Source organism: Solea solea, chromosome 19 (genome assembly GCF_958295425.1).
Source record: "Solea solea chromosome 19, fSolSol10.1, whole genome shotgun sequence".
Taxonomy (NCBI): domain Eukaryota; kingdom Metazoa; phylum Chordata; class Actinopteri; order Pleuronectiformes; family Soleidae; genus Solea; species Solea solea.
The window spans coordinates 8,104,867-8,120,223 of record NC_081152.1 but is presented as its reverse complement, the minus strand read 5'-3'; the positions used below and the strand labels follow the sequence as shown (position 1 = coordinate 8,120,223).

The following is a 15,357-nucleotide window of genomic DNA, read 5'->3' as shown; positions in this document are numbered from 1 at the left end:
AGGCACCCTGTTCTTACCTGTAAATGTACAATATTTCCAAAATTTCAAGGAAGGTCATGTTTAATTGTATTTTTTGTTGATATTTTCGGCACATTGAAAACAAATGGTGAACTTATTAAGTGATTATTAACAAAAGTCCTTAAAAATGTGTAGGTTATAGTGATCATATCGTTTTAAAAACTGTTGCTTCGATCATCACTTGGATTCATTTCAGGCAAAACGTTCAAACTAATACAAATCATACATCAATCCATAAATGAAGGCAATTTTGTAGAAGCTAAGAAATAAACAGATGCAATTATTACCCACACAGTTGAAATAAGTGTGTGTGTGTGTGTGTGTGTGTGTGTGTGTGTGTGATGCTTACACAATGTCATTGAGCTCCAGCCTGGTGTCAGGAGACGGGTTAATCAGGACGTATGAGAGGGTGTTTTGTTGATCGTTCTGTTCATCTAAAAATAAAATAGAAATCATAATCAGTATAAAGATGTGATTAGTATACATAAGAACATTTAAAAAAAACATGACTTACCTGCTGTGGCATCCTGATTTATATCCTTACCTTGTAAATATCCCAGATTGACTCTGTTCATGACATCACTAGCAGTCAGATTAGTCAGGTCTTCTACGGACAGCAGGGAGACGACAATGAGGAAAAAGTATCCGGCAGAAGCAGACGTGACTCTGCACGAAAGCTCTCGTCTCACCATATCCCGACGTGGGGAGGCCCAGGTGTCTCATGCGGTTGCGGACCAGTTCGGACAGCTCCTCCCTCTCGGAGCGCCTGTAGAGGTTGAGGCGCTGCTGTGCGATGCGCTGGCCGTGGTCTTTGCTGGAGTCCCTGCTCATGCCCTGCCACCTCATGCTCTTCTTACTGAGCCGCCGCGCCCACTGCATGCTCTTCTTCCTCAGCAGGGGGTGATCTGACTGGTCGTTGCTGCGGGGCTCGTCCGCTCTGTCCTTGGTGTCCTCGCAGTCGTCGACACTGACCGACACCTGAGACTGGGACGGAGACATGAGAGGTTACCTCTGCAGCCAATGTGCTTACACTCACTATTGCATTCCATTTCAAAGGAAATACTTTTTTACTACAGTCAATAATAATTTTAGTTAGTTTGAAAAAGTATGCTATTCATGTAAAAATATAAACATGGACTCTGGATTAAGCTACACAGTAGTACCTACTGTGTTATACTGAATAAGGCCACAACTCAAAGCCTTCCATAGCTGCTGTCATGACAACAGAATCAAAATGTTACAACACTGTTATACATTGTGAGGTAAACCAGAGACCAAACATGTCGTCGCTCTCACCTCAGAAGAATTGAAAATGTGGGACTCCGTGCGATAGATGCCGATGGGAATTTCCGCACTGGAGGAGCAGAGTTTCTGGAAGAGTCTGCCGTACGTGCTGATCCACAGATCCTCCTCGTTCACTTTCATCTGGAACAAGACGTGTGTGGGTGAAACTTACACTTATTAGTGTTGAACTCTTCTTTCTTTTTTTCACTTTTATGTAACTCACAGCACAGAGGTATCCTGATCCGGGAGTGGTGTCCAGTCCCAGCAGCAGCCTCGCGATGAGGATCATGTAGTCCTTCACAAACGACTGACAAGGAAGCACAGGGGACAACTGTGGTGACTAACTGTGGTGAGTACATGAGCAAATCCTCTGCTGTCACTGACTGAACACAAGAGGGCACTTTTGCTTTATGACGGTACGTAATGCTGTTCTGCTGCTCATCAAGGGACCATTTTTCTGCTCTGCTGTAGTACGACACACATCCTTTATTGTGCCGTTGAAAAGAGTCCTCAAGGGCAGAGCACTTAGCTGAAGGTCTGTACCAACCTGATAGAGCAGTGTGTCCAGCATGCTGATACTGAACACCCGGCCCGCAGCGAAGGGAAGGCGAAACATGAAGGCCAAGTTAGAGCCTTTATCGCGCTCTTTCTGTCAGAGACAAACACACAGAGGACACACGTCTGACATGGTTCGGACTGTGCAGGAACGTCGTAAAGAAAGGGAGAACCATAAATACGGCGTGAAGATAATATAAACAATTCATATCAACGACTCATAGCAGACGCCCACGTGTCGTGTCTTACCTTCTCCAGCTTGGAGAGAGCCAGTGAATAACAGTCCTTTGCTCTGAACTGCATGAATCTCATGTTGGATGGATGAGTAAGCTCCGTGATGATGCTGAGACTGGGAAACAATCTGTAAAACAATATATGCAGTATATCATAAGAATTCCTCACCATAGGTTCAGACAAGGCAACAGACACTGACTGAAAAGTGACACAGTCTGCAGTGGTCAGCAATTGGTGGCCCGTGGGCCAAAACTGGCCGGCCAGCATCGGTATCTGGCCCGGCAGGTGATTTTTACAAATCTGAATCAAAGCTTTTATTCTGAAAAAATATGAACTGATTCAAATAGACTTTGTGGCTATAACTGAGAGTTAACCTAAACTAAATGTTTGGTTTGAAAAATACAAATAAAAACACTGCTGTGTTCATGTTAACAGCCAGGTTTGGGGTGTGTATGTAGGTAAAATAACCACTTAGCATGGGTGAGAGGCTCAAAGAAAAAGCAGGAATTCTTATTCTTATTTAAATGATGCAGAATAATTATTAACAGTACGAGTGCAGTATCTCACACGCATTTGTCTTCATAACAAGCTGCGGATTAAACGTCCACATTATTGTTAGCGTCAGGCAGCAAACGTGGGTTTTGGTTTGTGACTGAAGACGTTTTCAGGCACTTTGCCTGATGAAAGATACCATGTTTTGGCCCAGCATTCAATTGCTTACAAAAGAAATTGGTATGTTCTATATGTTAAATACAAGCTGTTACATATTTGAATGTGAAAGGAGCACAAGTATAAAATAAATATAAATAACAGGAGAGAGCATGATGGAGAATAGAGAATGAATCACAGCGTATTACCAAACAGTCATTCAAGCATTTTACTGCAGTTGTCGAAACATGGTGATAGAATAAACAAGTAGCAGTGGGTGATTTGGCCAAAAAGTATATTAAAATAAAAATGTTTTATTCAATTGATATCAGTACTTGTTTTAAATTGTTTTAAAATATACAATATATTAATAAAGACTACAGAGGATTCTTGCTACTGAGTGAACGTAACAATCATATGTGATCATAAACTTTAAACTAAAAGTGTGTTTCTGCTGAACGTTTGTTATGCTGCTATTAAAGCAAAAATATATTGTGGTTATTATTGTTATTGAATTATACATAGTACACAAAAGTAGATCTGACTACCTGAACATGGTCTGCACATTGACAATGGTTTTAGCGTCGGCCATGTAGTCCTCCTCGGCACTCATTGTGCTCTCCTTATCAACAACAACCAAATTATCTGCATAGATAATACCAGACTGCAGCAGACTGTCAAGGCTGAAAACACAAACAGAAAAAGTACTTTTTAGTGACATAAAAAGCAAAGTTTAATTCAGTAAAAATCAACATATATCTAAAATAAATGGAATCATGTGCTGAGTCTTACTTGTCTATAGTCCCAGCCATGTAGTAGACCATAGGGAAACAGCAGATTGCCTCCAGAAAGTGATTATCTGGCCTAAATGTAACAAATATAAAAAAGAATTATCAGTTTAACACAAAGTCACACAATATGTTGCTGAGAAATGATACGGGGGGAAGACTAAATTGGCTCTTCACATGTAACCTTACACACGATTTAAACACACGTTTCACGTGCTGCTATAAGTTGTGTTGTGTTGATTTGTTTACTTTATGTTTTGGAGTGGGCCAGCCGCTGCCACTACACAAACCTGTGAAGTAATACTGAAAAGTCTACATCATATAAAACAAATATTGTTTCATAATTAAGCACTCGTACGGTACCCGTAAAAAAACACGTTGCCCACTGAGTACACTCACCGTACATAACGGCTGCTTTAAGGATCAGTGTGCGGTTTACTACGAGATGATGTAAAACAGCAAGTATCTGAGCCTCAGGGGCTTCTATAGTAGTTCAACTCCGTACTTGGAGTGTCTTTAGGCTGCGCGAGTCCATCTGTTGCTAGGCACACAGAGATTTAGTCGCTTTATTGCAGTCTGTCCTCCAACACCATCCCTGACAGAACATTACTTTATGCATCTGTCCTGCTGATTAGAGACCCAAGGCTGTCATAAGAGCCGGAATTGCGTATCCATGTGTGTGGGTGTTTGTATTTCTGTGTGTGTGTGTGTGTGTGTGTGTGTGTGTGGGTGTGTGTGTGTGTGTGTGCAATAACAAGGGCAGGAGCGTCAAACGCAGGAAGAGTTTATTGTTTGTGTTTGTTTCCATGAGGCGTCCTGAGAGCTCGCATGTGGGGGCTGAAAAGGAGCCCATCAGGGCTGTCAATGAAAGCCTGCTTGGTGTTCTCCACAGAAATCGTTTTTTTCCCCCCATCGTTTCCTCCTCTTGTAGCAATATTATACTACATATTATTCAGGTTCAAGGCAAAACAAGTTGCCATGGTGACTGTCTGGAGATACAGAGAGCAGCATTTCTTTCTGTTTCTTTTTCCTTTTTTTAAATCTTATTTTCTTTGTTGCTCAAAACACAGCGTCACTGTGAGCGGCAGCAGTAGCCATTCATCCATTCATTGTCTGCCGCTTTATCCTCCACACGAGGGTCGCGTGGTGGGGAGCTGCTGCTGCCAATCCCAGCTGACATAGGGCAAAAGGCGGAGTCACACCGGACAGGTCGCCAGTCCATCACAGTGACGTGTCTGATGCAAAACAGGAAATTCATCACGAGAGGGTTCATTCTGGGTATACAGTAGGAGTTTATAGGCCAGTTCTGGACTTTGCAACCACTGTCAGACTGACACCTACAGTCAGTTTAGAGTGTCCAATTTGCCTAATCACCAAATCTGCCTGTTTTTGGACTGTGGGAGGAAACCAGAGAACCTGGAGAAAATGACAAGTCCCACCTCCACAGCCTTGTCCTCTTAGCTTCATATGAAAGGGGCGGGAAAAGGAAGAATGAGGAATGAAGAGTGTGATTAGGTCAACTCACGGGTTATCCAGCAGCAACACAATGGGGTTGAGCTCTTTCCTGGGTCTGTAGTACGCTCTGAGAGGCACTATGAAGTTATAGAGGCCGTTCCCCGCGGTCTCGGCTGACACGATGATCAGCTTGTTTTTAAAACCGTAAGCCTTTGCGTCCTCAAAACTGTTGTGCCTGCAGCCCTGTGCAGGCAAAAATATGCAGACTTAGGTACTTGTGCTTTGCTTTTATCAAGTGAAGGACAGAGCAGGAGAGAGAGAGAGAGAGAGAGAGATGGAGGTAGAAATACAGGGAATGTCTGAGGCAATAAATATCTGAGTGACTAAGTTGAAAGAACAGCAACTGCCCACCTGGTCCAGTCGTAGGCAGCAAAACGGGGCTTTTTCAGCCAACAGATGGCACAAGGTGGGCGAGCTCCCAATGTACGGAGAGTTCGGGGGATAACCTTTCACATACCTGACAACAAAACCCAGAGCGTGAATGACATATTCAAGGAAAAATATTGTGTTCAAGAGGGTTTCTAGTTGTTATTCATTGTATGAAAACAAACGGGGGGGATTTTTAGGAGAACATTTCGGAGAAATTTACTAATTTAATTTTATCGCCTTCGTCATCGCCATCATTTCAGCCGCACGATTCAACTGAAACAGGCTGTGAAAAAAACTAAACAGCCACATTACACAGAAACTAAAAAACGTTAATGTGTTAAATTCAAGCTGTTAGATAATTGAATGGGAAAGGATTATGAGTGGAAGATGAAGATACATATAAATATAAATTACCCCTGCATTAATATTCTAGTACAGTATGAATACAGTAAACCAGCATCTATATGAGTTGTAAAGCTACGCCTACATATAACTGCAAAATACAAATAAAGTCATTTTACTCTTTCCATTTGTCCAGAAATGTACAGTTTATATAACAATGCATCATCAATTATCAGCTGATCTAGTAAACGGGCACTTGAATCAAGTACATACGTAAACGTATGCTTTTACTCTCCACTTACATTAATAACTAATTATATTAATGTAAGCACTTATCCAATTCAATCCAATCCAACTTTATTTGTTAAGCACTTTAAACAAACCACAGTGGACCAAAGTGCTGTACAGAATAAATAATGACATAAGTAAAGGGTTCAAAATAGCTTAAAATAAATAAAAAATCGAAATAGCAGCCATTCAATAACAAACTGGTAAAATAAATAAAAATCAACGTCTCATGAAGTGTCAAAGGCCAAAGAGAAAACTTACTCAGGTGATGAGTTGTCTTTCTCATCTGTAAAAACCGAGTCATCCTCTGACTGGTCGCCAAGAAGGTCACAGGGCAGGATCGAGGCGGAGTCGGCGAGCTCCTGAACTGGAGCGATGCTCGGCCGGCGGCTCCCCGTTCCGTTCACTGTCGGCGGGACCAGTTGTCCACCTGAGACGTCGGGTGGACTCGTATTCTGAAGATCCATGGCAACAGTACCTGTGAAATCGACGGCCCTAAGCTCAACAAAGCTGCATATTCAACACTACTTGTATTCATTTAATCCAAGTTCCAAGTGTCTCACCCATGCTCGCAATGATGCTGTGCACAGGAAGCTGTGAGGGCCCATCGTAGATTCCCCCAGCAGGTCGTCCCTTCCTCTCCTCCTGGTTGAAGATGAACGCCGAGTTCTCCTCCTTGGTGATGTTGATGTAGTAGCAGGTGTCTGTGGCGGCCATGATGTGGCGCGGGCCAGGGTTCAGGAGGATGCTCTTGTTGTCTTCCCTCTTTATTCCAATCAGACACACGCCATACCTGCACACCAGATACAGGTGTCAGTGAGTTTAACTCACACATCATGTGTATGTGATGCTCAAGCACATCAAACACTTTTTCACAGCAGATATTTGTTGACACAAAATAGTAGAACACAGGTTTTACCAGTAATATTAATTAAGAGTTAAGAGAGTCAGGGTCAAGTGTTTTTGTTCAAGTGTAAGTGTAGTGAACACAATGAATACTTGACACTTTAACCTGTAGATGCTGTTTTTTTTTCTTGTGAAAATTGTTTGAAACTGTATACTATAAACAAAATAATTATACTGTGTGGTCATTATAGCATTGCTAAAACAACAGATCTAATGGTGGCTTAAGCCTTTTGCACATTGTTTTAACATAATAACAAGATTTATTGACAAATTGTTTTATTACATTGTAATCCTAGATTTAAGAGCTAAGAATTGATCCTAATTTTATAATACAAATTAGTAAACACAATACTGATTAAGTCTAAATATCTATTAAAAAGTATTAAAATTTTTATCGAACAAAGTCAGAATAAAATTCCTGCTTCAGAAGATAGCGGGTCAGAGCCCAGCATGTAACAGCGATGCTTTGGTTTACATCAACTCACTTCTTGTGAGCATGGAAGGAGGCGTATGTGAAGCTTTTGCCATTATGCTCTCCAAAGAACTTGCTGTCGCACAGTCGGATGTGGTAGACCTCGTTGCCAGAACAACACCCGTACATCCTCTGCCACTGCTCTGGAGACTGTTGTCCTTCCCTGCATTCATGCACAGAAAAGTGTCTACAAATCTGTCAAATGAATATATCACATATATGATCAATCCCTATCATCATTTGGAAAATGAAATCTCTTTCTCTCTCCCTCCAGACCCTCAGGATCACACAGATTTCCCAGGTGAAAAACAGATGGCTTCATCCGTGTGTCGGTCAGGATGACTCCAGTGAGCACTTTGTAATGACTTCCTGTGATTAAGGTAATTGCTCAGACGCTTTGAGTCTAATGGGCTTCGAGAGAGGCTAAAGGAAGCCAATTAATTATCTTTATTTACATACCATAACATATTAAGTGTATTTCACACCTCATGCTTTGTGTAGTTAGTAAGCCCAAATACCCAGTAATATCCTGTAAATTCATGTGTGTTGCAAACATAAACAAGCACACATTTGTGTCCGATGAATGCACTGCATGTTATAACTTTGTGGCTAAAGAGTGCAAACTGAAACTAGACTTTGTCTAATAAAAACGCACAAAGCTTCGTGTTCAGTCAGGATCACAGTAAAGTGCCTAAGCCCACTGATTCTCTTGAAAGCAGTTCCTCTCATTCGTCGCTCTCAGACATCAGCTTCTAAGAATGACCCGTTTGCATGCTGTGAAAAATCATTTTCCACAAGAGAACTTTAAACACTGTTTTACAGGCAGCACACACCAGACAGATCAATGCAGGTCCAATGCACTCTTTCTCCAAACTTCCTGCTGACTTCCACAATGAGCTCCGACTTTTCTTTGTTCGGGCGGATTTTTCTGCTCTGTGCTGCGTTCATGGAAGCAAGCTGTGGTTGTACATGTATATTATACATTACATCAGCGATCACCATCGTGGCTTAACATCTTCCACAAGAATCTGAACTTCCACTGTGAAGCCTCAAGATTTGAAAAGTGACTGTCTGTTAAAACCCATCAGTTAATTCAAAATGCCTGACAGGAACTAGAAAGAGAGACCATATCACTCCAGTGTTAGCTTCTCTACACTGGCTCCCCGTACAGTTTAGAATTCAATTTAAAATCAGGCACCTTTATACCTGAAAGTATTTAATCACACTCACCCTCTCACACTCAGGGTATGAGTATGACTTCATTATATGTCATTCACCTTGTTCTTTCTCTCCTGAGTTTGTATCTTTCCTTCCTGTCCTCTCTCTTTCTCTTTCTGTGTTCTCATCTTGTAGGCTGCAGGATCCAGATCCCGTTTCAAGGCCATCATATCATCACCATTATTATATATGTATTATCTGCTCCTGGTCTCTTTCTTCTATCTCTACCTCACCTCCCTCTTGTCATTTCTCTCCCCCACCTCTCCTCTGTCCCCCATTTTCCTTTCACCCCAACCGGTCGAGGCAGATGTTGCACCCTTTTTGAGTCTGGTTCTGTCAGAGATTCCTTTCTGTTAAAATGGAGTATTTTCTCTCCAATGATGCCTAGTGCTTGCTCATTGTGTGAATTGTTGGGTTTCTCTTTTTGTTGTTTTGATGCTATACAAATAACACTGAATTGAATTGAATTGCTTATAGAACCACTTCAGGGTTATTTCTTTCCCAACACTTTTGATTGTTTACAAGTATAACATATAAGAAATAATTAATTAAGTATCTTTTTATCTTTTATCAGCTGCTTCACCCAGTTGTGAGTAGTTTCCCTGTTCTTTGTTGTATCTGCATCGTCTTTTTCTTTGCTGTAGTTCATCATCATTTTTTTTCTCCTCAAAATCTATATAATCTGCGACTGACAGGGAGACAGCGCCCTGCTTATTACAGGTTGATGTACAGCTGCCCTCTTTTTTTTTTAAGTAATTAGATCAGACGTACTTGAGTCGAATAAAATGCAGGACATCGTCTCAACATGCGGGACAAGGGAAGCGAATGTCATGCGGTCCCACACAAAGCGGGACATCTGTTAACCCTAACACTATGGTGAAGCTTGAAGGTTGGACTCATTCAGCAAACCAAACATAACAGGTGACTGACCGTCCACGGGAGGTGTGTACGAGGAGAGTGACCAAGGTGGACGTTGCAGGGCAAACACAGTTGAGAGCCAACATGGCATACTTGAATTCTTCCTCACACACAACATGATCTAAAAACAGAGAAAATAAACCCATGAAAAGACTTCTCAAAGACATGTGCAGCTTAATATGTGCATGTGTTACACAGTAAGAAAGGTTACAGGCATTTCAAGTTTGAAAACTCTCACCAGCGAATTTTACGTGGAACTTGTTTTCTGGTTTCAGTATTTGCACATAAAGGGGACAGTTTGGTGCAAAGTCCTTCACTGCCCAGGCTCTCAGGATGGTCTGATGGTCCTGGGATGGAAACAAGCAGAAATCAATCAGAAATGTACTTCATCGTGGAGAGAATTAGTAATCTGAGTTCGAGAGATAGAGAGTTCAGTATTTGCTCTTACCGCAGCCATGCGATCTGCCTCATTCCGACTGCTCAGAATGAAACAAGCCTCTGCGTCATCCATTCTCCAGAGAAGTTAAAAAAATGACAGAACAAAGTCACAATACATGATAAAGAAAAAATGCAAATGACTCAATTACAGTACAGCAGATGAAAATCAAACCCGGCAGCAAAACTGTTCAGGTGCTGCTAAAATGACCACTGACCAGTCAGAGAGGATAACAGCCTTTGAAGATCAGTTCAACATATCTAATGGACAAATATTAACATTTAAAATGCTGCGTACTGTATAAGCAGGGACGGTGGACCTGTTTCTGCATAGGATTAACACAGCCAGGAGAGTGCAGAATGTAAAACAAGTGTGGGAGGAATTTGAAATGGTGGCAGATGCAGGATGATGAGCTGCCGGTAATTACTCAAAACCCTGAGTGTCGAATGTAAACAGTTAAGTTACATAACACACGTTCAAAATCAAAAGTAACATCAAAGTACTTTAAAGAGTTCATCTCATCTCATGTTGGGACTGAAGCAGAAACATGGCAGCGTAAGATGGTGGCGTTTGGAATGCAAGGCCCTTGCCTAAAGGACATATAAGGGCTTATTCTAAGGCGACTGAAACAAATCAAGTTTAATTCTAAAGCAATTTTGCTCTTATACAAACATTCTTATGGATACTTGTAGTTTATTCAATTGCAGCCAATATACATTCCTGTTATCTTTACTCTTTAATGGATCTTTAATCATAGAATCATTTTGATTTGACTCCCTCTATAAAACTATCAGTTTCTTTTGATGAGCATTTTATACTACTATACCAACCGTGTGGCCCTGTTTTAGTATTACACTCTCATATATTTACTCCAGACGGTCAAAGCTGCAGACAGCTGCTTCTTTCTTTTTTTATTCCTTTTCAAATCCCCAAGAGACACAGAACCAAAGTTTGTAAAATTACAAAAGATGACTGCACTACATTTTGTTGTGCACAGCTTTTTTCACACAGCTTTTTTCATGTTTTTCCATTTCACTAACTCTTGTGTCATTTCTGATGCTGTCCTCCATGCAATCAACTCCTTCTTATCAGCTGGTGTTTGTTTCTCTGCCCTGCCTCTCACCTGCAGCTCATCAACCCGTTACTTGCCCACTCCATATAAAAACAATCCACATTAGCTTTCACTCTGAGCAGAACCCGCTGGCGTTCTTATCTGTGCATCGACTATCTGAACTGTGACTCTGTTTTTGACCCTGAATCTGAATGTCTGTCTCATATGCTGAATGTTACATTTACTATGTGTGTTTCATTTATGATAGTTTGAATCTCAGTCTCTGAAGCAGGGCTTTAATCATTTCTTCGGTGTCAAAAACTCCACGTGATCTCATTCATGAAGATTTCAACACTGAAAAAAATGATCAGCCGCATGTTACACATATCATGTTCCTCTCTCGTCTCAGACTTTTGAAAAAAAGAGTGTGAGGCCGAACAAAAGCTCTGACAGGCCCATTTACTAGGAACGGAATAAAATACTATCTGCATGATACTGAGGCACGAAAGGACAATGAAGGCTCACAGCCCACAGATGGGAGCTTTATTCTCTGAACCGTCAACATTTTCATTCACATGTGGCGGCGTCACAGTATTTATCACTCTGTTCACGTTTGTTTCATTTAGAAAAATCCTGCCCAACATTCAACAGACTTTCACCGTGTACAGAACACGAGTGTGTGAAGCAAGAGTGGAAAACAAAGGGGAGAGCGTTGTATTACCTCTGCTTATCGTAAATCAGCTGATGATGGGGCAGAATTAAAAAATGTCATCTGTATAGATAAACTATGATTTAACAAGCGTAGTTTGTGTCGTCACTAGGCTTGTTAAAGTCAAACTGACATTTCTCTGCAGAAAAAAATCATGAAGCCCTCAAAAGTCTACAAAACTAATTTAAATGTACAATCGCTTTGCCATAAGAATTAGAACTGACAAGGGATTTCGGACACGATATTGCAAACGCTGTTAAAACGCTGGACGGCAATCATTAGTCATGAGCAACCAGGAGAAAACAACACTGTACTCCGTTCATTCCCAAAGCAATTATAGGCAAATTACCAGGTTATCTATCATGTCTCATTACCTACAGAACAACCTAACACTGCACCAGGTCATAGGATTTTCTTAATCTTGGTAATCTGTCCGTGAAAATGCAATTTAAACACATTTTAACAGTCCTGGAGAAGAGTGTTATAGAGTATTGTGTATATAATATGTGCTTTCCTTTACCAGATCCTTTTTATTGCTGTTTTGTTAATACAGTATCATATATCATTTTTCCTTTTACAAGTTTTAAATAAAGGATGATGATGATGATGATGATGATGATGAAATCTATTGCAACTATTGACAAAATGTTCCTGTTTTAAGCGTCAGGTTAAAACTAAAAGTAACTTGTACTTTAAATCAGAATTAAACTCAGTACATGAAAATGGTTTGAAAGTGTGAGTTTCCTTATGGCACCCTCATTAGGCTGCTCACTGTAATGTTAAGTAACTTACTTGGCTCGGAGTAGATCCTGATCCTTGAGGACAGATCCCTGCAGATAAATGACCCGCTGTGACCACAGTGGGATCTGCAGAACTCTCCGCACCTGGAGGTCCATCTCAGTCGGGCACAGGATCACCACGTAGTAATCCTTTAAAGATGATGCATCAATCACATGAGTATCTACTCTGGAGCACACGATACAGGACACGTGACTCAATTCTGTACCTGCAGTCTAGGATGGGCGTAAAACTCGTTGAGGAAATCCATGAGCAGGTCTATTTTCAGTGCGCTGACGCACAGTACGACATGTTTCTCTGTCTGAGCTCTGTGACGGCTGTAATTCCCTCCGGACTTCTGTCTTTCCATCCACAGGTAGATCAGCTCCTCAAACTGAAAACACAAAAAGCTCAGCAACACTTGAAAACACATCCTGAGAAGTTATCAAGAATACTTAAGCCATGTTTTTACCTGGAGAGGCAGAACTACCAGAGCCACACAGATCATGATGACAACCAGCAGCTGGGACGGCCATATGCGGGGAGTAACGTCTCCGAAGCCCACGGTGGAGAAGGTGACGATGCAGAAGTAGAAGGAGTTGAAGAGTGAGAGGTTCCTTCCTGCTCGCTCCAGATGCTGGATTCCACATGTGCTGTGACAGATTATAAATCTGGGATGCTATATTAACAGTTAAAGTTACAGGTCTACTGTTAAAATATAATATATTTGGAGATAATTACAGAGAAAAGTGAGTTTTAAGACTTATTTATTGCCTGGGGTATTTCCACGACTCAAACAAATCTTTATATTCTGTATTATATTAAGGCTCAGAGCTTCAAAAATAATTGGGCTTTAAAGGATCCAGTTCATTTGATGATGTAAACCCAAAGTTTGAACACGACAGTCACAATAAAAGTAAAAGCTCCTTGAAGAAGCAGCCTCACCCAGTGAAAACGAGGCAGAGTAAAGTGCAGATGAGAATCAGGACCTGGTTGAACATGGCTGAGTTTGTCCTCTGGATGGCTCTGTGCACGTCATTCTACAACAACAACAACAACAACAACAACAACAACAACATACCTCACGTGACTACAGAAGGTCTGGATATTCATCATTTCTGAAGCTGCAAAACTCAAGGTCGCACAAATTCACCAGATATCTACTTCCATTTTAAAAATGAGTTTGTAGAAAAAGGTTCTTCTCTGTGAAACAACACCAAGCCTCAATGAGAGCCCTCAAGGCTGCACACAGTCAGAGCAGCGTCTCTTCTTAAGAGAGTCATTAAAAGATTGACGGGTCATTAACATGGAATGCTAATGTTGTCACACTCACAATCATATTCTCCAGAGCACATTTGGCCAGCCAGCAGTTGAGAAACACGGGGATGAAGATGTTCTGAATCGAGGGCCAGAAGATCTGAGGAGCAAGGCAAACACTTCAACTCACTCACTCATGTATTGTTCATTAGTTTATCATGTCCTCAACAACGTCTCACAGTCGGTGAAATATATGATTATGATAATATGGAAATCATTTTGTGCTTGGGTACAAAAGGCTTTTGGACCCAACCCCCAAAAAATAGCTATACACATTAAAATGAAAAAAAATCTTGCCAAAATGTGAGAAACTGAGAACACACCAAATATGACATTATTGTCAATAAATAGACATGTACAAATATACACATATAAAATAATTGTGCAAATATAGAAGATACACTCGTAAAATATGGTGAAACATCAATCTGGAAAGGAAATCTGAAAATAAAAAAAATAAAAAAAATAAAATCAGGACAAACGGCAATACGAGTGAAACACAAGAATAAAATAAAACAAAAAGTGCAACAATAACGATGAAATTAGGGCAGGACACAATAAAAAAAAGAGATATAAAAATACAATAAATGTAGTATGTATGGCTAAAAAAACAGCTCTTTTTAATATTTTCACACCTACAATGACTGTGGTGCTGAAACCTGATACCTTTTATGGCTACCTTTTATTCTCTAAAGCAAACATTGACGACATATGAAAACAACAGAGTACAGCTGTTCACAACATGCTCGTAAAGAAAAAAAGACAGAGACCTGCAGACAACATGTCACAGACTACAACACAACACAAAACCAAACACATACTCTCCATAAGAAGAGAAATTAGTAATTTAGTGTTTTACTGTTATGATGAAGGGAACGGTGTTGATCATCTCCAGAAGAAAGGACACCTGGAAAATCTGCTCCCAAATGTTCCCCTAAAATAAAAATAAAAAACTCTTTCAACTGTAGGCACACAATGCACACAGTGAGTCACCGCTTCATTGTAGTCTGTCACTTTGGACGAGCACTTAATACTTCACCTAAACCAGATCCTGTAATTACTACAGTCTACGGTCTGAATTCAAGATAGCCTTGACAATTGACTGTGGATAATAACCCCACTTATGTCTGTCAGTCTCAGATTTTAAATGACTAATTGTACAGACTGCATTAATCATGCTGTGTGTACACGCACTGTATGTGTGTGCGTGTGTGTGTTTGTGTCGCACCTTGTAGCTCAGATACATCAGCAACATCGTCTCCAGGAAACTTATGATGGCCACAATGACCTGTGAAAACCAAACAGTGGGCAATAAAGACACACTTGTTTGCAGCACGACAACAAATTCAGAGGTGGCACAGCATATATGAGTTGGATCAGATGTTCAAACATTAGTTCATAAAGTTTTTATCTGTACATACACCAGGATATTCTGTAGTGACCAGCGTTGGAGTACTGAAATGTTCTACTCAAGTAAAAGTACCACTATTTTGATATGATTTAACTTAAGTA

General features: G+C 40.7%; 1 protein-coding gene across 3 annotated transcripts in view; it reads right to left on the bottom strand.

Moving 5' to 3' along the window:
• Positions 1-15,357, bottom strand: part of kcnt1a (potassium sodium-activated channel subfamily T member 1a) — a 31,194-nt gene that overhangs the window by 3,013 nt on the left and 12,824 nt on the right. For all 3 annotated transcript variants that reach the window (XM_058617118.1, XM_058617117.1, XM_058617119.1), the window contains 24 exons: positions 15,074-15,133; positions 14,705-14,779; positions 13,862-13,945; positions 13,474-13,568; positions 13,001-13,181; positions 12,758-12,922; positions 12,544-12,680; positions 10,004-10,067; positions 9,794-9,902; positions 9,568-9,676; positions 7,433-7,582; positions 6,605-6,834; positions 6,303-6,519; positions 5,394-5,499; positions 5,053-5,225; positions 3,532-3,603; positions 3,288-3,422; positions 2,107-2,218; positions 1,850-1,951; positions 1,526-1,609; positions 1,315-1,443; positions 708-1,002; positions 563-625; positions 368-452 (listed from right to left, as the gene is read on the bottom strand). In XM_058617118.1, the coding sequence (XP_058473101.1) occupies positions 368-452; positions 563-625; positions 708-1,002; positions 1,315-1,443; positions 1,526-1,609; positions 1,850-1,951; positions 2,107-2,218; positions 3,288-3,422; positions 3,532-3,603; positions 5,053-5,225; positions 5,394-5,499; positions 6,303-6,519; positions 6,605-6,834; positions 7,433-7,582; positions 9,568-9,676; positions 9,794-9,902; positions 10,004-10,067; positions 12,544-12,680; positions 12,758-12,922; positions 13,001-13,181; positions 13,474-13,568; positions 13,862-13,945; positions 14,705-14,779; positions 15,074-15,133 (3,032 nt within the window). The remainder of the gene's footprint in view (positions 1-367; positions 453-562; positions 626-707; positions 1,003-1,314; positions 1,444-1,525; positions 1,610-1,849; positions 1,952-2,106; positions 2,219-3,287; positions 3,423-3,531; positions 3,604-5,052; positions 5,226-5,393; positions 5,500-6,302; positions 6,520-6,604; positions 6,835-7,432; positions 7,583-9,567; positions 9,677-9,793; positions 9,903-10,003; positions 10,068-12,543; positions 12,681-12,757; positions 12,923-13,000; positions 13,182-13,473; positions 13,569-13,861; positions 13,946-14,704; positions 14,780-15,073; positions 15,134-15,357) is intronic.